Below are 20,142 nucleotides of genomic sequence, written 5' to 3' on the forward strand. Positions count from 1 at the left end.
GTGTTAGTACAGAAGCAATGTTGGCGCTGTGGGTAGTGTTAGTTCCAGTGTTAGTACAGGAGCAACGTTGGCGCTGGGGGTAGTGTTAGTTCCAGTGTTAGTACAGAGGCAATGTTGGCGCTGTGGGTAGTGTTAGTTCCAGTGTTAGTACAGGAGTAAATTTGGCACCGGGGGTAGTGTTAGTTCCAGTGTTAGTACAGAAGCAATGTTGGCGCTGTGGGTAGTGTTAGTTCCAGTGTTAGTACAGGAGCAATGTTGGCGCTGTGGGTAGTGTTAGTTCCAGTGTTAGTACAGGAGCAATGTTGGCGCTGTGGGTAGTGTTAGTTCCAGTGTTAGTACAGGAGCAATGTTGGCGCTGTGGGTAGTGTTAGTTCCAGTGTTAGTACAGGAGCAATGTTGGCGCTGTGGGTAGTGTTAGTTCCAGTGTTAGTACAGAAGCAATGTTGGCGCTGTGGGTAGTGTTAGTTCCAGTGTTAGTACAGGAGCAATGTTGGCGCTGTGGGTAGTGTTAGTTCCAGTGTTAGTACAGGAGCAATGTTGGCGCTGTGGGTAGTGTTAGTTCCAGTGTTAGTACAGGAGCAATGTTGGCGCTGTGGGTAGTGTTAGTTCCAGTGTTAGTACAGGAGCAACGTTGGCGCTTGGGGTAGTGTTAGTTCAAATGGTAGTACAGGAGCAATGTTGGCGCTGTGGGTAGTGTTAGTTCCAGTGTTAGTACAGGAGTAACTTTGGCGCTGGGGGTAGTGTTAGTTCCAGTGTTAGTACAGAAGCAATGTTGGCGCTGTGGGTAGTGTTAGTTCCAGTGTTAGTATAGGAGCAATGTTGGCGCTGTGGGTAGTGTTAGTTCCAGTGTTAGTACAGGAGTAATTTTGGCGCTGTGGGTAGTGTTAGTTCCAGTGTTAGTACAGGAGCAATGTTGGCGCTGTGGGTAGTGTTAGTTCCAGTGTTAGTACAGGAGCAATGTTGGCGCTGTGGGTAGTGTTAGTTCCACTGTTAATACAGGAGCAATGTTGGCGCTGTGGGTAGTGTTAGTTCCAGTGTTAGTACAGGAGCAATGTTGGCGCTGTGGGTAGTGTTAGTTCCACTGTTAATACAGGAGCAATGTTGGCGCTGTGGGTAGTGTTAGTTCCAGTGTTAGTACAGGAGCAATGTTGGCGCTGTGGGTAGTGTTAGTTCCACTGTTAATACAGGAGCAATGTTGGCGCTGTGGGTAGTGTTAGTTCCAGTGTTAGTACAGGAGCAATGTTGGCGCAGTGGGTAGTGTTAGTTCCACTGTTAATACAGTAGCAATGTTGGCGCAGTGGGTAGTGTTAGTTCCACTGTTAATACAGGAGCAATGTTGGCGCTGTGGGTAGTGTTAGTTCCACTGTTAATACAGGAGCAATGTTGGCGCTGTGGGTAGTGTTAGTTCCACTGTTAATACAGGAGCAATGTTGGCGCAGTGGGTAGTGTTAGTTCCACTGTTAATACAGGAGCAATGTTGGCGCAGTGGGTAGTGGCGCGCTGTTGCCACGAGGCCGCGCTCTGAGGCCGCGGTGAGAAGCCGCAACGCGGAAACGACTCCTGTCGACCCCCTCGCTTCCCCCCTCCCACTCTTCGTGTCTCTAGCTGCCCCTGGCTGCCCCTCGCTGCCCTTCCCGCCCGTGAGGGTGTCCCATGGAGCTGAGTGACGCGGCCGGGCTGGACGGCCTCTCCCCGGGAGTCGCTGCGCGGCTCTGCGCGCTCCTCGACGCGAACGGGGGCCGGGGCTGGCGAGGCCTCGCCCGCGCTCACAGCCTCCGGTAGGCAGCCCTGCGCCTCGGGGTCCCCTCCGTGGTGACGTGTGTATGCCCCCCCTGCTGGCATCGCCACCATGGTTTGATGTATCGACGTTGAGCTCCTCTGAGTCGAGTGTCGGCGTCTGCGCAGGGAGGACGAACTGGAGATCGGCGAGCCGGGCCCCTCGGCGCGCCTCCTGTCGGCTCTGGGGGCCCGCGGGGTGCGGGTGTCCGATCTGGCACGGGCCCTGGGGGCCCTGGGGGCCATGGGACACGACGACGCGGCCAGGGCCCTCGGGCAGGGTGAGTCCGTGCCACAGTTGTTGTTGTTGACCTTCTGGCACAGGGGACCTTCTGGCATGGCTGCTTGATTTACAAGTGGGAGCAGTGTGAGGGAGGAAGTTTGGTGGTCTACAATACAGAATGGTTGAGTGGGTGAGTGTGTAGGTGGGTGAGTGTGTGGGTGGGTGAGTGTGTGGGTGGGTGTGTGGGTGGGTGAGTGTGTGGGTGGGTGAGTGTGTGGGTGGGTGAGTGTGTGGGTGGGTGAGTGTGTGGGTGGTGAGTGGTGGTGGGTGAGTGTGTAGGTGGGTGAGTGAATGAGTGGGTGAGTGTGTGGGTGGGTGAGTGGTGTAGGTGGGTGAGTGTGTAGGTGGGTGAGTGTGTAGGTGGGTGAGTGTGTAGGTGGGTGATAGGTGTAGGTGGGTGAGTGTGAGGTGGGGTGAGTGTGTAGGTGGGTGGGTGTAGGTGGGTGAGTGTGTAGGTGGGTGAGTGTGTAGGTGGGTGAGTGTGTAGGTGGGTGAGTGTGTAGGTGGGTGAGTGTGTAGGTGGGTGAGTGTGTAGGTGGGTGAGTGTGTAGGTGGGTGAGTGTGTAGGTGGGTGAGTGAATGAGTGGGTGAGTGTGAGGTGGGTGAGTGTGTAGGTGGGTGAGTGTGTAGGTGGGTGAGTGAATGAGTGGGTGAGTGTGTAGGTGGATGATGAATGATGGGTGAGTGTGTAGGTGGGTGAGTGTGTAGGTGGGTGAGTGAATGAGTGGGTGAGTGTGTAGGTGGGTGAGTGTGTAGGTGGGTGATTGAATGAGTGGGTGAGTGTGTAGGTGGGTGAGTGTGTAGGTGGGTGAGTGTGTAGGTGGGTGAGTGGGTAGGTGGTGATTGTGTAGGTGGGGTGATTGTGTAGGTGGGTGACTGGTGTAGGTGGGTGAGTGTGTAGGTGGGTGAGTGTGTAGGTGGGTGAGTGTGTAGGTGGGTGAGTGTGTAGGTGGGTGAGTGTGTAGGTGGGTGAGTGAATGAGTGGGTGAGTGAATGAGTGGGTGAGTGAATGAGTGGGTGAGTGTGTAGGTGGGTGAGTGTGTAGGTGGGTGAGTGTGTAGGTGGGTGAGTGTGTAGGTGGGTGAGTGTGTGTAGGGTGGGTGAGTGTGTAGGTGGGTGAGTGTGTAGGTGGGTGAGTGTGTAGGTGGGGTGAGTGGTGTAGGGTGGGTGAATGTGTAGGTGGGTGAGGTGAATGAGTGGGTGAGTGTGTAGGTGGGTGAGTGTGTAGGTGGGTGAGTGAATGAGTGGGGTGAGTGTGTAGGTGGGTGAGTGTGTAGGTGGGTGAGTGTGTAGGTGGGTGTAGGGGTGAGTGGGTGGTGGGTGAGTGAATGAGTGGGTGAGTGTGTAGGTGGGTGAGTGTGTAGGTGGGTGAGTGTGTAGGTGGGTGAGTGTGTAGGTGGGTGAGTGTGTAGGTGGGTGAGTGTGTAGGTGGGTGAGTGTGTAGGTGGTGATGTGTAGGTGGTTGAGTGTGTAGGTGGGTGAGTGTGTAGCTGGGTGAGTGTGTAGGTGGGTGAGTGTGTAGGTTGGTGATGTGTGTAGGTGGGTGAGTGTGTAGGTGGGTGAGTGAATTGATGGTGAGTGAATGAGTGGGTGAGTGAATGAGGTGGTGAGTGTGTAGGTGGGTGAGTGAATGGTGGGTGAGTGTGTAGTGGGTGAGTGTGTACGTGTGGGTGAGTGTGTAGGTGGGGTGAGTGTGTAGGTGGGTGAGTGTGTAGGTGGGTGGGTGTGTAGGTGGGTGGGTGTGTAGGTGGGTGAGTGTGTAGGTGGGTGAGTGTGTAGGTGGGTGAGTGTGTAGGTGGGTGAGTGTGTAGGTGGGTGAGTTGTGTAGGTGGGGAGGTGAGTGTGTAGGTGGGTGAGTGTGTAGGTGGGTGAGTGTGTAGGTGGGTGAGTGTGTAGGTGGGGGGTGAGGTTAGGTGGGTGAGTGTGTAGGTGGGTGAGTTAATGAGTGGGTGAGTGTGTAGGTGGGTGAGTGTGTAGGTGGGTGAGTGTGTAGGTGGGTGAGTGTGTAGATGGGTGAGTGTGTAGGTGGGTGAGTGTGTAGGTGGGTGAGTGTGTAGGTGGGTGAGTGAATGAGTGGGTGAGTGTGTAGGTGGGTGAGTGTGTAGGTGGGTGAGTGTGTAGGTGGGTGAGTGAATTAGTGGGTGAGTGTGTAGGTGGGTGAGTGTGTAGGTGGGTGAGTGAATGAGTGTGTGAGTGTGTAGGTGGGTGAGTGTGTAGGTGGGTGAGTGTGTAGGTGGGTGAGTGTGTAGGTGGGTGAGTGAATGAGTGGGTGAGTGTGTAGGTGGGTGAGTGTGTAGGTGGGTGATGTGTAGGTGGGTGAGTGTGTGGGTGAGTGTGTAGGTGGGTGAGTGTGTAGGTGGGTGAGTGTGTAGGTGGGTGAGTGTGTATGTGGGTGAGTGTGTAGGTGGGTGAGTGTGTAGGTGGGTGAGTGTAGGTGGGTGAGTGTGTAGGTGGGTGAGTGTGTAGGTGGGTGAGTGTGTAGGTGGGTGAGTGTGTATGTGGGTGAGTGTGTAGGTGGGTGATGTGTAGGTGGGGGTGTGAGGTGGGTGAGTGTGTAGGTGGGTGGGTGAGTGTGTAGGTGGGTGAGTGTGTAGGTGGGTGAGTGTGTAGGTGGGTGAGTGTGTAGGTGGGTGAGTGTGTAGGTGGGTGAGTGAATGAGTGGGGAGTGTGTAGGTGGGCGAGTGTGTAGGTGGGCGAGTGTGTAGGTGGGTGAGTGTGTAGGTGTGTGAGTGTGTAGGTGAGTGAGTGTGTAGGTGGGTGAGTGTGTAGGTGTGTGAGTGTGTAGGTGCGTGAGTGTGTAGGTGGGTGAGGTGTAGGTGGGTGAGTGTGTAGGTGGTTGAGTGTGTAGGTGGGTGAGTGTGTAGGTGGGTGAGTTAATGAGTGGGTGAGTGTGTAGGTGGGTGAGTGTGTAAGGTGGGTGAGTTATGAGTGGTGTGAGTGTGTAGGTGGGTGAGTGTGTAGGTGGGTGAGTGAATGATGTGGGTGAGTGTGTAGGTTGGGTGAGTGTGTCAGGTGGGTGAGTGATGAGGTGGGTGAGTGTGTAGGTGGTGAGTGATGTAGGGGGTGAGTGTGTAGGTGGGTGAGTGTGTAGGTGGGTGAGTGTAATGAGTGGTGAGTGTGTAGGTGGGTGAGTGTGTAGGTGGGTGAGTGTGTAGGTGGGTGAGTGTGTAGGTGGGGTGAGTGGTGTAGGTGGGTGAGTGAATGAGTGGGTGAGTGTGTAGTGGGTGGAGTGTGTAGGTGGGTGAGTGTGTAGGTGGGTGAGTGTGTAGGTGGGTGAGTGGGTAGGTGGGTGAAGTGTGTTTGGTGGGTGAGGTGTGTAGGTGGGTGAGTGTGTAGGTGGTGAGTGTGTAGGTGGGTGAGTGTGTAGGTGGGTGAGTGTGTAGTGTGGGTGAGTGTGTAGGTGGGTGAGTGGGTGAGTGTGTAGGTGGTGAGTGTGTATGTGGGTGAGTGTGTAGGTGGGTGAGTGTGGGGGGTAGGTGGTGAGTGTATTGGGTGAGTGTGGTGGTGGGTGAGTGTGTAGGTGGGTGAGTGTGTAGGTGGTGAGTGTGTAGGGGTGGGTGAGTGTGTAGGTGGGTGAGTGTGTAGGTGGGTGAGTGTGTAGGTGGGTGAGTGTGTAGGTGGGTGAGTGTGTAGGTGGTGTGTAGTGGTGTGGTGTGGGGGGTGAGTGTGTAGGTGGGGTGAGTGTGTAGGTGGGTGAGTGTGTAGGTGGGTGAGTGTGTAGGTGGGTGAGTGTGTTGGTGGGTGAGTGTGTAGGTGGGTGAGTGTGTAGGTGGTGATTGTGTAGGTGGGTGAGTGTGTAGGTGGGTGATGTGTTGTGGGTGAGTGTGTAGGTGGGTGAGTGTGTAGGTGGGTGAGTGTGTAGGTGGGTGGGTGAGTGTGTAGGTGGGTGGGTGAGTGTGTAGGTGGGTGAGTGTGTAGGTGGGTGAGTGTGTAGGTGGGTGAGTGTGTAGGTGGGTGAGTGTGTAGGTGGGTGAGTGTGTAGGTGGGTGAGTGTGTAGGTGGGTGAGTGTGTAGGTGGATGAGTGTGTAGGTGGGTGAGTGTGTAGGTGGGTGAGTGTGTAGGTGGGTGAGTGTGTAGGTGGGTGAGTGTGTAGGTGGGTGAGTGAATGAGTGGGTGAGTGTAGGTGGGCGAGTGTGTAGGTGGGCTAGTGTGTAGGTGGGCGAGTGTGTAGGTGGGTGAGTGTGTAGGTGGGTGAGTGTGTAGGTGGGTGAGTAGGTGGGTGAGTGTGTAGGTGGGTGAGTGTGTAGGTGGTGAGTGTGTAGGTGGGTGAGTTTGTAGGTGGGTGAGTGTGTAGGTGGGTGAGTGTGTAGGTGGTGAGTGTGTAGGTGGGTGAGTGTGTAGGTGGTGAGTGTGTAGGTGGGTGAGTGTGTAGGTGGGTGAGTGATGTGGGTGAGTGTAGGTTGTAGTGTGGGTAGGTGGGTTGGGAGTGTGTAGGTGGGTGAGTGTGTAAGGTGGGTGAGTGTGTAGGTGGTGAGTGATAGGTGGGTGAGTGTGTAGTGTGGGTGAGTGTGTAGGTGGGTGAGTGTGTAGGTGGGTGAGTGTGTAGGTGGGTGAGTGAATGAGTGGATGAGTGTGTAGGTGGTGAGTGAATGAGTGGGTGAGTGTGTAGGTGGGCGAGTGTGTAGGTGGGCTAGTGTGTAGGTGGGTGAGTGTGTAGGTGGGTGAGTGTGTAGGTGGTGAGTGAATGAGTGGGTGAGTGTGTAGGTTTGTGAGTGTGTAGGTGGGTGAGTGAATGAGTGGGTGAGTGTGTAGGTGGGTGGGTGAGTGTGTAGGTGGGTGAGTGTGTAGGTGGGTGAGTGTGTAGAGGTTGGGGTGAGTGACTGAGTGGGTGAGTGTGTAGGTGGGTGAGTGTGTAGGTGGGTGAGTGTGGAGTGGGTGAGTGGTAGGGGTGAGTGAATGAGTGATGAGTGTGTAGGTGGGTGAGTGAATGAGTGGGTGAGTGTGTAGGTGGGCGAGTGTGTAGGTGGGCGAGTGTGTAGGTGGGTGAGTGTGTAGGTGGGTGAGTGTGTAGGTGGGTGAGTGTGTAGGTGGGTGAGTGTGTAGGTGGGTGAGTGTGTAGGTGGGTGAGTAGGTGGGTGAGTGTGTAGGTGGGTGAGTGTGTAGGTGGGTGAGTGTGTAGGTGGGTGAGTGTGTAGGTGGGTGAGTGTGTAGGTGGGTGAGTGTGTAGGTGGGTGAGTGAATGAGTGGGTGAGTGTGTAGGTTTGTGAGTGTGTAGGTGGGTGAGTGAATGAGTGGGTGAGTGTGTAGGTGGGTGGGTGAGTGTGTAGGTGGGTGAGTGTGTAGGTGGGTGAGTGTGTAGGTGGGTGAGTGAATGAGTGGGTGAGTGTGTAGGTGGGTGAGTGTGTAGGTGGGTGAGGTGTAGGTGGGTGAGTGTGTAGGTGGGGTGAGTGATGCTGGATGAGTGTGTAGGTGGGTGAGTGAATGAGTGGGTGAGTGTGTCCGTGGGTGAGTGAATGAGTGGGTGAGTGTGTAGGTGGGTGAGTGAATGAGTGGGTGAGTGAGTGGGTGGGAGAGCGAGCGAGTCAGCGTTTGAGGGAGTGTATTGCTGTGACCTGCAGTGCTCGTGGTTGAACACTGTGGACGAGATGACATTGTGACAGGTGGAGGGATAGACGAGTGAAGCTTGCGTGCCGTGCGTGGCTGCGTACCGATAGAACCGGTGTTTGTGGAGTGGTGCTCGGAGTCACAGCAGGCCTGGCGGGGAGAGTCCGTCACTCTGGGGTGCCTTGCACGTGGCAACCCTCCACCACGGTTCACCTGGTTCCACGGCAAACACGAGGCGAGTCCCACGTTGGCACCACGTGTGTCCACCGCACTGCGCATGATTGCATTGCCAAGGTGTTTGCGGTACGCCACGGATGAACGCCAACGTGCGCACCGACACGCAGAAATCACAACACGGGCGAGCAAACAAGACGCCCCCTCCTTACCATAGCTGCCCCTCCACAAAATACAAGTACAGTGTTTAGTACACGTACCATCAGCCACACGACCTCCCTTCTGGGAGTGCTTCATGTCAGCCGCGTTGGTTCAACTCTGCACCGGTTTTGACATTCAGTGTCTCATCAGCAGAGTCAGACTTGCTTGAGCCAACGCTGGTGAACTGCCACAACACAAGATAATCATGAGCGTCGTTGTGGATAATATAAGTAACACAATGAATACGCAGACAATGCCTCCCCCTTCCCATATATGAACTTCACTGTTGCCGACCCCTTTGCCTCGTCAGATCCCGGACGCCGTGGGCCCTGAGCTGCTGCTGGCGTCCGTGTTGCCGCGTGACGCCGGTCACTACACATGCCGCGTTCACAACGAAGTCAGCTACGGCTTCACCGACTGGATCAGGCTGAGGGTGCTGGGCGACCAAACGACGCCAGGTCATTGCCACGGTTAGAGCGCAGCACTACGAACCCGGCGACCCAAGTTCAGTTCCCACTCACTGCCAACACCAGTGCAAAACATCTGAACTCCGGCCTGGGCCTCCCCTTCGTCGGACTCGGTCCGAAATGAGTACCCGGTGCTGTGTGAAAACATAAGCACGAGGGAGACAAAGGTGGCCAGGCATGAAGCTGACCAACCTCCTCCTCGTGTCAACTTAGTGTCAACCTAAATAGGTGCTAGCTAACATGACGTTTGTCTTTGTGTGTGCGCATGCAGAGAAAAGACCTGGTCCTGTGGAGCACTCGGAGGCCACGGGGGCCACGCAGGCCTGGGGTCCCCAGAGCCCCTCACAGTCGCCCTTCTTACCCCTCGGTACAATCCGCCAGGTTGCACCCCACTGTCAGAGCAGCTTTGCGCAACATAGCCCCAGTGTCGCACAGTCTGCAGCATGAGGCTCCTTCAGTAATGCGCAGCCTACCACCATATCCGCGACCTCCATTTGCGATAGCGTGGTTGCGGAGGCAGACAATTCGCCTGCTTCCCTTGTTTGTCTCTCCACGTAAACATTTTAAGTATTTTGTACACATCCTATCAGTCACGCGGCCTTCCATAGTTGCATCATTTCAGCAGCATTGGTTCAACACCAACACCAATGCTGGACGGGTTTTGACATTTGGTGTCTCAATAGCAGTTGGGCTTGCTTGATCCTTTGCATGGTGAACAGGAGACGTATTGTCTGCTTACTTATTTTGTTATATTCCCTACAATGATCCTAGTAATTATTCTGTTCTTTGTATTGTTTAATTTTGGGTTGAACTATGACCCATAACTAACAGAGAAGACCGTTGCCTATAATATTTGGCAGTACCAGCATTGGTTAATTAATGGTTCCTATACTTTCAGATGCGGAGTCAAGTTCCTTCCAGACCACGTTTTATGGTAAGGTTTAGTTCGTGTCATTGTAAGATGCAGTGCATGTTGGATTGTGTTTATATTCAAACAGATTTTTTGTACTAGGCCACGTAATCTGGCCAAATGTTATCGTGTAAACCCTCCATCACCCGGCACAGCCAAACAGATATAGTTGTCACATCTGCAAACTGCTTAATGTGCACCACTCACTTTTGTGTCAGTTCACTCACCCGTGAGCTAAAGAACGATTCTCTGTTCTCTGACAATTGTATTTGGCTGCATCAGGTGGCGGCTGGTCCATACGACCACATCTGGCCAGATCGTCACGTGGTCTAACTAGGAAATCAATAATAAATCCTACCTCCAGCTGTGAAGACTTCCACGTTACTGCTATAGGCACTGTATTTGACTCTTATGTCCTTGTTTGTGTACAAATTAGCACAATACCGTAGACACCCTACGTCTGTTTAATGCTTCTTTAAGTTAATTGTAATTGTGCTGTAATTGGTCTAAACACAATCTGCCGGATCCAACTTGCGCTGCAGAGAATTATTATGTAACACTGATTTATGTTTAACACGTAGGCTTTTGCAACCAATATTATTCATAATCAACTTTTTGGGTTAGATCGCGATCTAACCCAAAAATGTTGATTATGAACGCTGATTTATGTTTGTCCAATAGTTATTTTTGCTCCGATTTCCCATTTGCATCATTGCTGTATTTTATTTTATTTGTTTTGCACATGAAACTAATCCAGGTCTCTTCAGTGCTGCCCACCTGGTTGCGCGGCGTACATTTGAATGCCACTACAATGCCATCTCTACTAGGCCTGCAGCAGCAGCGGCTCATTGCGTGCGCATTTCTTTTGTCATCACAGCAACGGAGAAGGTGGCGCTGGTGATCGGCAACTTGAGTTACCGAAACCACACCGCCCTCCGCGCCCCCCTGGTCGACGCCCGTGACCTCACGTCGTTGCTCCGCGTGCTCGACTTCCGGGTCGTGACCCTCATTGACCTCGACCTCCAACACATGCGGCTGGCCGTGGCGCGATTCCTTGAGCTGCTGGACGAGGGCGTGTACGGTGTGTGCGCCCTGCGGCAGCACCCTGCAGCAGCACCCGTCAGCACCAACTCTGACACACGGCACAGCTCCACCCAGCACAGTGACACAGTGCACCAGGCACAGTGACACCCTGCATTTCTAATGCTGGCACCCAGGACAGTGACACCCTGCAACATGTGTTATGCAACACACAACACGAAGCCATCACTCGTGTCGCTGTGGAGAATATAAGTAACACGATGAATAAGCAGACGATGCCTCTTCCTTTACACAAGCAAACTCTGGACAGATTTTGACAATCACTAAGGATTTGCATTTGGCTCGTATTCCCTCATCTGTTCACACATGAGTACAATAGTCACCCTGTATCTCGTTCATATTTCTGTAAATTCACATTGTACTTATGCTGTGATCAGTCAAAGCACAATCTTCTCATGCCGACTCATGCTACAGGGAATTTATTATTAAACATAGATTTGTGTTTGTGCAATGTCATGGGATACAATTGATTTTGCTCTGATTTCTACTTGCTTCATTGCTGTACTGTTTTTGTTTTTCTTTTGTCATTGCGGTGACCCAGGTCACTCGTGTAAATGTGACTCATCCTGGTCTCTTGAGGTCTCACCTGGTTACACAAATTAACTTCAAACTTAGTTTCTCATTAGCAGAGTAAGGTGTGCTTGAACCAATGCTGGTGAACTGACATATAGGATAGGCATGGACCCTTTGTTTAAGATACGGGCCTGAGTTTAACGCAGAACTACATGGCACTTATAAGGTCGCACTCATTACACACAATGTGCTTGCCACAAATGAACCACAAAATCTTGCTGATTTCATCAAGGAACATAAACCATCATGCTAACTCCGGTCATTCTCGCAGAGGCTTTTGGCTAACCATCAAACAAAGATGGGCACTGCATCATGCGCTTTCAAATGCGCTTCTGCAGCTGTCTGGAATGCTCTTCTCTCTGATATTAAGAAGCCACTGGAGCGATGCACTTTCAAATCTAGATTGAAAACTAATTTCTTTTCTTTTTAGTTTGTTGTCCTTCCTTCGCATCTTCGATTTGCATAGTTGGCTACGTACCATGCGAAAGAAGTTCAACATATATACTTTACGCAGAATGATAATTCGCGTCTCCATGCTGACAGGTCTGCTCTACTTCGCGGGTCACGGCTTTGAGAACTATGGGCAGAGCTATCTGGTCCCCGTGGATGCGCCGAGGCCCTACCTAAGCGAGCACGCGCTCAGCGCTACCACCATCCTGCGGGGCATGCAGGCCCGGCGCACCGGCCTCAACGTGCTGCTGCTCGACATGTGCCGCAAGCGGTACGTGCGCCGCAGTGGTGCCATCTCATTTGTCCGGTGCGGTGATTTGTGACCCGACGGGAATCGTGTTTCTGGGTCATTGTTTAGTGTTTTATGTTTCACCCATAAATCCCATATACACCCATACACACAATATACAAAGCAACAGACTTGTTGGGGCAAGTGCTGTTAGCAAGCAGCTGTTAATGCCAGCGTGCAAATGAGGAGGGTCGCCAGCACCACGCCTAGCCGCCTTTGTCTTCAGAGTGCCGATGTTTACACTTTGCCATCAGGTATTCATTTAAGGCTGAGTTGACATAGGGGAGACCATTTCAGATATTTGTAACTAAATTTGGGCATGACAAGGAATTGCACCTGGGTCGCCTGGTTTCTAGCACAGTGCACTAAACACTGTGCGGTGTGGTGTGGTGTGTTTCGTTTGGTGTGCGGTGCCCTGTGTGTGTGGGGTGCAGCAACGTGCATGAGTGCACGGTGCCACCCGTGGAGACACTGGAGGTGACGGCCAACATCGTGTTTGGATACGCCACGTGAGAATGGTCACGGGAGGGGAGTACGTGCAGTGATGGGAGAGCAGTCACGGCAGGGGAGGGCAGATACAGAGCAGTCACGGGAGGGGAGGGCAGACGTGAGAGTGGTCATGGGAGGGGAGTGCATGCAGTCATAGGAGAGCAGTCACATGAGAACCGTCACGGGAGGGGAGGGCAGTCATAGGTGCGAAAGCCAGTTACAGGAGTGCAGTCATGGCAGGGGAGGAACACGGGAGGGGGCTACTTACGGAGGGGAACACATTGAGGGGAGTGTCGTGAAACGTAGGAACTAGAGTTGGCCCCTTCCCAACCACAGAGCAAACCGGACAATTATCTCTGTCGGCTTGGGTCTACCAGAGCTGCGTAGTCACTGCAAGAGAGTCCAACACAGCAATCCCGGTGCCAGATCTCAGTACAAATCAGTTGCTACCACCAGAACACAGATGCCAAATCGGAGCCTCGTATCTAAGTCCGACCCAGACAGGTGGTGACCCTAGGGTGATCTATGACGGCAAATGCTCCTGCTTAAGGAAAGGGTTCAAGTTTCAAATTATGTGTAAGGATAAGTCTCATTTGCAAAATGACCTGGGTCACCACAGTGACAAAAGAGTACAGTACAGCAATGAAGCAAATAGAATCAGAGCAAAGACAACCAATGAGTCAAGACCAAATAGAATTCAGATAAAAAAAGTGCATTAAGTAAACAATTAAAAACAGTGTACAACATTAACAATATCACATTTAGTAAATGTACTGTAATGAAAGTCGGCTCTGACAAAATTCCGTTCACAGTAGAATTAAGTCACATTAAGTTACAATTACGCTACAATTACGTTACATTTGCCCAGACTGGCCAAAGGGCAGTCTAGGCAAATGCCCGGTGAGCCAGTCCATTCCGTAGGTCAATGGGCTGGTTTGTGTGGGGAAATTGCAAATGTGATCAGAGTAAAAAGAATAGATGTTGTAAAATTCAATAATTTTACAGTATTACCTCTAATGTGTGCACGTCATTGCTTATTTACTATCTCAGTTGGCATTAAGTCCTCATATTCGGCAGCCCCAAAGATTCTTCCTCACCGGCCAATTTGTTTTTTGGACCCAGTCCCAAATGGGCCAATGAAATCGCACGGCAAAATAACACTAAGTCGTCACATTGCAAATCTAGCAAGTATACAGTTTGTCGAACAACCCATTTAACAAATAAAGTAATTATAAAAATAATACCCATAAGTTCGTCACTGGTTACAGAACTATCAGCCTGGATTCAGGGTGCTTATTGCATTGAGTCAACAGGCAAGTGCAACTGCTGAAGTTATCATGCAGAATCGAAAGCTCGACCACACATTGGGGAAAGTAACCATGGACATTTTTGACGAATTGGAATTTCAGGCATTGGGGGCATTAACAGAGTTGCATGTGGTCACCTTCCCTCCCATGTGCTAGCTGCCAGGATGCAGAGGCCTACGAGCTGGACGTGGGTCCAGGGGAGAAGGCCGGCGTGGCAAATGGCCTCTTCATGCGCTTCCTCAAGGAGCGGCTGCTGGAGGACCGCAAGGTGACGGCGATGCTGGATAGCGTCGCCGAAGGTACGGTGCAGTGCCACGGGCAAGTGCCCCCCGGTACTCTAGAACTGACTGCTCACTCACCGATCCTCATGATCAGCCCACACCAGGGCCTGGACACACAAAGTCAGGGGACCCTATAAGGGTGGACACACATGACAACAGCCGCCAATCGCCACTAAATGGCGGTGACGTCACCACGGCACTTGTGCCAGGACAGGTGCACTTTGAGTGCATGCTAACAAAGACAAGATCCTCTGTATAGCCTTAACAGGCTGTTGGGGCAAGTTCTGTTAACGGGCACCTGCGAAGACTGACATGGTACACGAGGGGGTGGGTGTCCAGCACCATGCCTGACCACCTTTGTCTCCGCAGTGGTAATGATTTTTACACACCGCATCAGGTAATCATTTGAAGCTGAGTCGACCTAGGGGAGGCCTAGGACTGGTTCATATAATCGCCACTGGTGCTGGCCATGAGCGGGAATCGAATTCCAGCCGCCGGGTTCGTAGCGCAGCGCACTAACCACTACACTACCGCTTCCCACACACACGCGTATACATGCATGTGAACATGCATCCACTTTCACACTGGAAGTCGCTGCATCCACCTCCTCCGTGCCCGTGTGGCACTCGATCTGCTCTCCTCGTCCTCGCCCCAGCTACCACACAATCAACAAGCAGATGAGGTGCCTGATTACGTCCCATTTCAGTCCCTCCACGCAAAAAATATTCTCGTTTTTTTCTACACATCCCCTCAGTGCATAATTCCAGCATCATTGGTTCAACACAAGCAAACTCTGGACTAGTTTTGCCATTCAATGTCTCCTCAGCAGTCAGGCATGCTTGAACCAATGCTGGTGAATTGCCAGTTGTTTATAGGTAAGGATCCTTTCTGGTAGATATGGGTCCGAGTTCAATGCAAAACTACACTTGGGCTACGCCCACTTTTAAACCTTTCTAAACAGTTGCATTCGAGGCTTACCCCCCTTTTCTCTCCGCCTGATGACGACTGCTTGTGTTGCGATCAAAACGTCTTAGTTTTTTTTGCTTATTTTATTTGTATTAATTTGAACCTACCTACATGACTTTACTGAAAGACCCAAATAATTTACAACACACAACGCAAAGCAATCATTGTTGTCATCATGTAGAATGTAACTCAATAGATGAGCTATGTGAAGGAGGCTGGCAATTGTCTGTTTATTGATTTTGTTACTTATCTTCTCCACAACAATTCCCGCTCACGACTAACATCGGTGACGAATATCTGAACAGGTCCTGGGCCTCCCCGAGGTTGACTCAGCCTTAGTACAGGTGGTCTCCGGTTTACGACGATCCACATTCACGACGTTATATAATGCCATCATGGTTCGATTTATGATGCAAAAACATGATTGACGACGCATCTTCCGACGTGACTCTGAACACATTTGAACAGAGTTGGTCTGCTTTCCGATGTGACTTGGCATGGAGCTTTTGTTATTCTCAAGTGTTTTTGTAGATTTTTTACCTCTTAACCCCTGTTAAATATTGCTGATAAAAGGAAAAAGTATGTTTCTACTGTTTTGACTGTCGATGGGAATAGTTGTTACAGTCTGTGCGGTCCCCCTTCTTAAGAGGCGGACCACCAGGAATAGGGTCTGATTTACGACGGGGTTTCCAGGGACGCATTGTAACGTCGTAAAATTGGGGATTGCCTGCCTGTATCTGGATAGATATGCGCCTGTGCGTGGTGCCGACCACACCGCTCCCTCGTGCGCCGTGTTGGGCTTCATAGTCACTCGCTCACCAAGGTTTGTTCAGGCTTTAGGTGGGGATCTCCTTCTCTGCATGCGTGCAGACATGGGCCGCTGTAACCTGGCACGCGGGAGGCAGGCGCTGGAGATCCGGAGCAGCTTGTCTGAGCGGCGTGCCCTCACCGACCCCCGCAGACCTGCCCAGGGCTTCCCTGCGCGCTCCATCTACCAACGCTGGGCGCAGGCGCACGGTACCATGCGCGTTTTAGAGCACAGTGGCCTAGCGCAGGCCCAGGGACTCACAACGTCAAGCAGCCAGCAACAGATAGCACCATCACAGTTTTAATAGAGAAGAGTGTTACACGTTTTTTGACTTGAGCAAGGTTAGTTATGACAAGAGCTTGGGAAAGAGATAATGGAAGGGAATTCCACAGTGAAGCAGTTCAAGGGAAGGAACAGAAGTGAGGTGACCTGCAGTGTGGTGAGTAAGTGAGAGAGTGAGTGGGATAGTCGGTGAATCGGTGAAGGAGGGGGTGAGTGAGTTGGTGAGTGAGTGATGGTGCCAGTGAGTGGGTGAGTGAGTAGTCGAGTGAGTGTGTGGGTGAGTAAATGATTGGATGAGTGAGTGCGGTGCCTCAAATATTGGAGGAAGAAATCACCCTCTGTGAGTGGCTGGCTGAGATGTCATCTGTTGAGGATGTCCTGAAGGCGATCCAGAGTCTGAGACCAGGAAAGGCACCGGGCAGAGATGATCTCCCAAGCGAAATGCTGAGGGAGGGTGGCGTTTGTGCACAGACTGCCCTACATGACATCATAACAACAGTCTGGACCACTGGACGGGTTCCTCAGGATTGGAAGGATGCTCTGGTGGTCCCCCTCTTTAAGAAGGGGGACCGCACAGACTGTAACAACTACAGGGGCATCTCACTCCTCAATGTTCCGGGAAAGGTCCTGGCAAGAATTATTCAACATCGCCTTTCCAGGCACGCTGAGGAGAGGCTTGCAGAGCCCTAATGTGGTTTCAGGAAAGGGCGGTCCTGCACAGATGTAGGGAATTGTAACAAGACTTACATCTCTGCTTTATTGATCTGGTCAAGGCCTATGATACCATCAGTAGGCCTGGGATCTGGGTTGTTCTTCGTGCTTTCGGAGTCCCTGACTCTCTGCTCACAATCATTAAGGACCTTCATGATGGTGAGCAGGCCCGGGTAAAACTACGTGGCCGGGAGTCGGAGCCATTCCCTGTTCACCTTGGGGTGCGACAGGGATGTCCTCTGGCTCCTACATTATTTAACATCTATTTCGACCACGTAGTTTGTGAAGACTTTGATTGCTGTACTGGAGGAATTTCCATCTGGTACAGATGCAATGGGAGGCTGATCAATGCCCAGGTGCGGTCAAGGGATGGCTCCCTATTGGTTAACCATGTTATGTATGCCAATGATCTGGTAATTTCTGCTCACTCAGAGGAGGAGTTGAGGCGCTGCTGCTGAACCTGGAGCATGCCACTAAGAGGTGGGGCCTTATCATTAGCCCCACCAAAACTAAGCACCTGCCTGGGTATTTTGTACCATTGGACACTCCACCCCCACAACTCCCAATTGGTGATGGGGCAGTTGTGGAGAGAGTGGAAAGCTTCCCATACCTGGGCAGTGTGCTCATGAGCGGCTCCGTTTGACAGCAGAGGTCTCACTCCGAATCAGTCGAGCGGCATTATCTTTTCATCAGTTGCATAATGTGTGGAAGCTAGCTGGTCTGTCGCTCCACATGAAGCTTCAGGTCTTCTCGGCCACAGTTATGCCCTACCTTATCTACGCTTGCGAAACGTGGACCCCCCTAATGGAACATCTTCACCGGTTAGAAACATTTAGGCTGGCCTGCCTATGATCCATCCTGGGTTTAACCAGGTTGGGTTGTGTGAGGAGCTCACAAATCCTTGAAAGATCTGGAAAAGTCCCATCGGTGAGCTCCTCCGGCGGGCAAGGCTGCGTTGCCTGGGTCATGTAGCCCGCATGCCCAGCCACCGCATGCCTAAACAGCTTTTGTTCGGCCAGATTGAGGGGGCTAAACGGGTGCGGCACGGGCTAGAGAAGAGATGGAGTGATATAGTACAGGAGGATGTGGAGCTGAGTGGACTTGCCGATGACTGGTACCAGCGGTGCCAAGATCGGCCTCTGTGGAGGAGGGTCGTGAAGGATGCTACTGGGCAGTTGGAGGCAGTCGCCCTCCAACAACAACGGAGGGTGGAGAAGTGATGCTCACAACAACGAGTGGAGCACCGGGTGGCTAAAGTAGAGCAAGTTGGCACAGTAGGGGGTACAGGTGGTGGATCGGCCAGTCATCTCAGTCAGTCGACCCGGGGCACCTGGATCTGCCCCGTAACCTACTGCCAGCGGGCGTTCGACACTTCACGTGGCCTCAACGTGCACTTAGCCTGGCACAAGCGCCGTGGTGACGTCACCGCCAATTAGTGGCGAATGGTGGTTGTTGTTGTTGGATGAGTGGGTGTCTTGCTGTGACCTGCAGGGTGGTGGTTGAACACAGCATAGATGAGATTAAACAGGCAGCACCTGGTAGAGCCTTCAACCAGAAAGAATGCAACAATGTATGTTTGTTATTTATTGGTGTAGAGCTCCAATTAAAAGCTTTAAATTTGAAAACCGCTTGCCCCCCCCCCCTTTGAGATTCTCCTCTGTCACTGACTCCCATGCCCCTCACGGTGCCCTCAGAGCTACCCCCCAACCGCACGCGCGAGTTTGACTCGGGCTGCCTTGTGCACCTGGGCTTTGCTGCCGAGTTCTCCAACGTACTGATGATCTACGCACGCGTCCTGGAGCGCGGCGCCGGCGTGGTCTCGTGCCGCGCATATGTCACCGACCTGCCGGACGTGAGTAGTGTGACGGCCACTCGCATGCGCCGAGCGGCCACGCGGCAACCCGGCAACACAGCAGCGTGTTCCCCGCATGTTGAAGAGCTACACGGTTTGATTCCGGCAGCCACCCTGACTAGTACTGCGGTTGTGTATTAACTGCAATAATACTCCGCGCCGTCTGCTTCACCGTGGACGTTCAGGATCCCGTGATGTTATTCACAAGAGAAGGCGATTGTGTGCCAGGGTCACAGTCCAAATTTACCAAATTCAAAAATTAGACTGAAAATTACGCGGTTGGGATCACACACAGCAGCAATCATAGCCTCCTAATGGCCACTGGGGATTCCCTTTGAGATGTGTTGAGATTACTAGATGTTAATTGCTCTGAGATGCCCCGGTGTACAGGCGGGCGGCTCTATCAAAAACACAACTCGTGACCATTCTGCTTTGAGGACCAGCACCTGGTAGGCCATTGTGAATCATGGCTATGACAGCACTTCACCAGACACCACCAGACAGAATTACAGTTGATGATCGATTATCTGGTGTCTTATTATTCAGCTTCCAACATTATCCGGCGGTCCCAGGCCCATCAGGCAAAACCGGCAAAACCGCTCCAAAGGTTGTACCAGTCCGGCGATCGACGCCATGTGCGTGACAAAAAAAGTAACAATGCTTGATTTAAATGTCAAATATAAACAGTACATTATACACTACATACAACTTAAGCAATGAAAATACTGCACGTATATAAATGTTTCATGAAAAATAGGTACAGAAATTAAAACAGAAATTTTTTTGTGCAATCCGGCGAAAAGTGCATGTAATTCGGCGTTCACCGGAGCACCGATCTAAAGGCTGCATCAGTCAAGCGATCGTCAGATGAGTGGTTTTTGAAACAGCCCACTACATACATTACTCCATGCAGAGTCTTCGAGATTGGTGTGGTAAGTACGGTATAGTAAATGCAGTAACTTTTTACAGGAGGATATTTATTATTGTCTATTCGTATGTTTATTTATGCCAATTTCAAATAGGAAACTAATTTAAAACTCTAAAAAGCATATACACAACACCCTAAGCATAATGTTAGACAAGAATGTGCAAAAAAAGCTATATTAAATCATGATGTGATTATATATCTGGATTTTTTGAAAATCTGGCTCCCCCTTCCCCCCGAAGCATCCGGATAATCGTTGATCTACTGGATTGTCCACCTTTACACAGACTGGCAGCAGACAAATTCCCCAGGCCACTCTTGCAAATGAGGCTCTTCCTGGTCTCTTGAGCTCTCACCTGGTTACACAAATCTACTGGAACATCGCTGTGTAGTGACTTAGGTTACTAATCCAGAATAGATGTTTGGATTGGGCCTCGTAATGATCTGGCCAAATTCAGTTGCTGCGTGGTGCACAATTGATGTGACAACGGGTCGCCGGTTATGATTGTTTCAGCTCACTCACCGGTGAGAGGGCAATCCTCACGGCCATATTTAGCAGCGATTCGATACGAGATGCTTCACGTGAAACTGCATCTGACGCCATCAGGACAGGATCCAGGGAGTCAGAATAATAGTGACTTCGTCACATGTAAATCCACACGCACAGACAAAGATCTCCCGTGTAGCCTTTAACAGACTCTTGGGGCAGGTTATGTTAGTTTGCACCTATGAAGGCCAGCATGACACACAAG

The 20,142-nt window shown here is 51.7% G+C and overlaps 1 protein-coding gene across 1 annotated transcript in view; it reads left to right on the forward strand.

The window, feature by feature from the left end:
- The first annotated feature begins 1,563 nt into the window (after positions 1-1,563).
- The window catches only part of PTPN9 (protein tyrosine phosphatase non-receptor type 9), a 45,654-nt gene continuing 27,075 nt past the window's right edge, over positions 1,564-20,142 (forward strand). Inside the window, exons 1-12 of the mRNA XM_061553323.1 lie at positions 1,564-1,778; positions 1,906-2,057; positions 7,715-7,839; positions 8,290-8,449; positions 8,718-8,813; positions 9,345-9,380; positions 10,234-10,437; positions 11,574-11,751; positions 12,204-12,278; positions 13,722-13,864; positions 15,683-15,829; positions 18,308-18,465. Of these exons, the coding sequence (XP_061409307.1) occupies positions 1,654-1,778; positions 1,906-2,057; positions 7,715-7,839; positions 8,290-8,449; positions 8,718-8,813; positions 9,345-9,380; positions 10,234-10,437; positions 11,574-11,751; positions 12,204-12,278; positions 13,722-13,864; positions 15,683-15,829; positions 18,308-18,465 (1,599 nt within the window). The 5' untranslated portion in view covers positions 1,564-1,653. The remainder of the gene's footprint in view (positions 1,779-1,905; positions 2,058-7,714; positions 7,840-8,289; positions 8,450-8,717; positions 8,814-9,344; positions 9,381-10,233; positions 10,438-11,573; positions 11,752-12,203; positions 12,279-13,721; positions 13,865-15,682; positions 15,830-18,307; positions 18,466-20,142) is intronic.

Source organism: Lethenteron reissneri, chromosome 18 (genome assembly GCF_015708825.2).
Source record: "Lethenteron reissneri isolate LAM-NWPU_2019-01 chromosome 18, ASM1570882v1, whole genome shotgun sequence".
Taxonomy (NCBI): Eukaryota; Metazoa; Chordata; class Hyperoartia; order Petromyzontiformes; family Petromyzontidae; genus Lethenteron; species Lethenteron reissneri.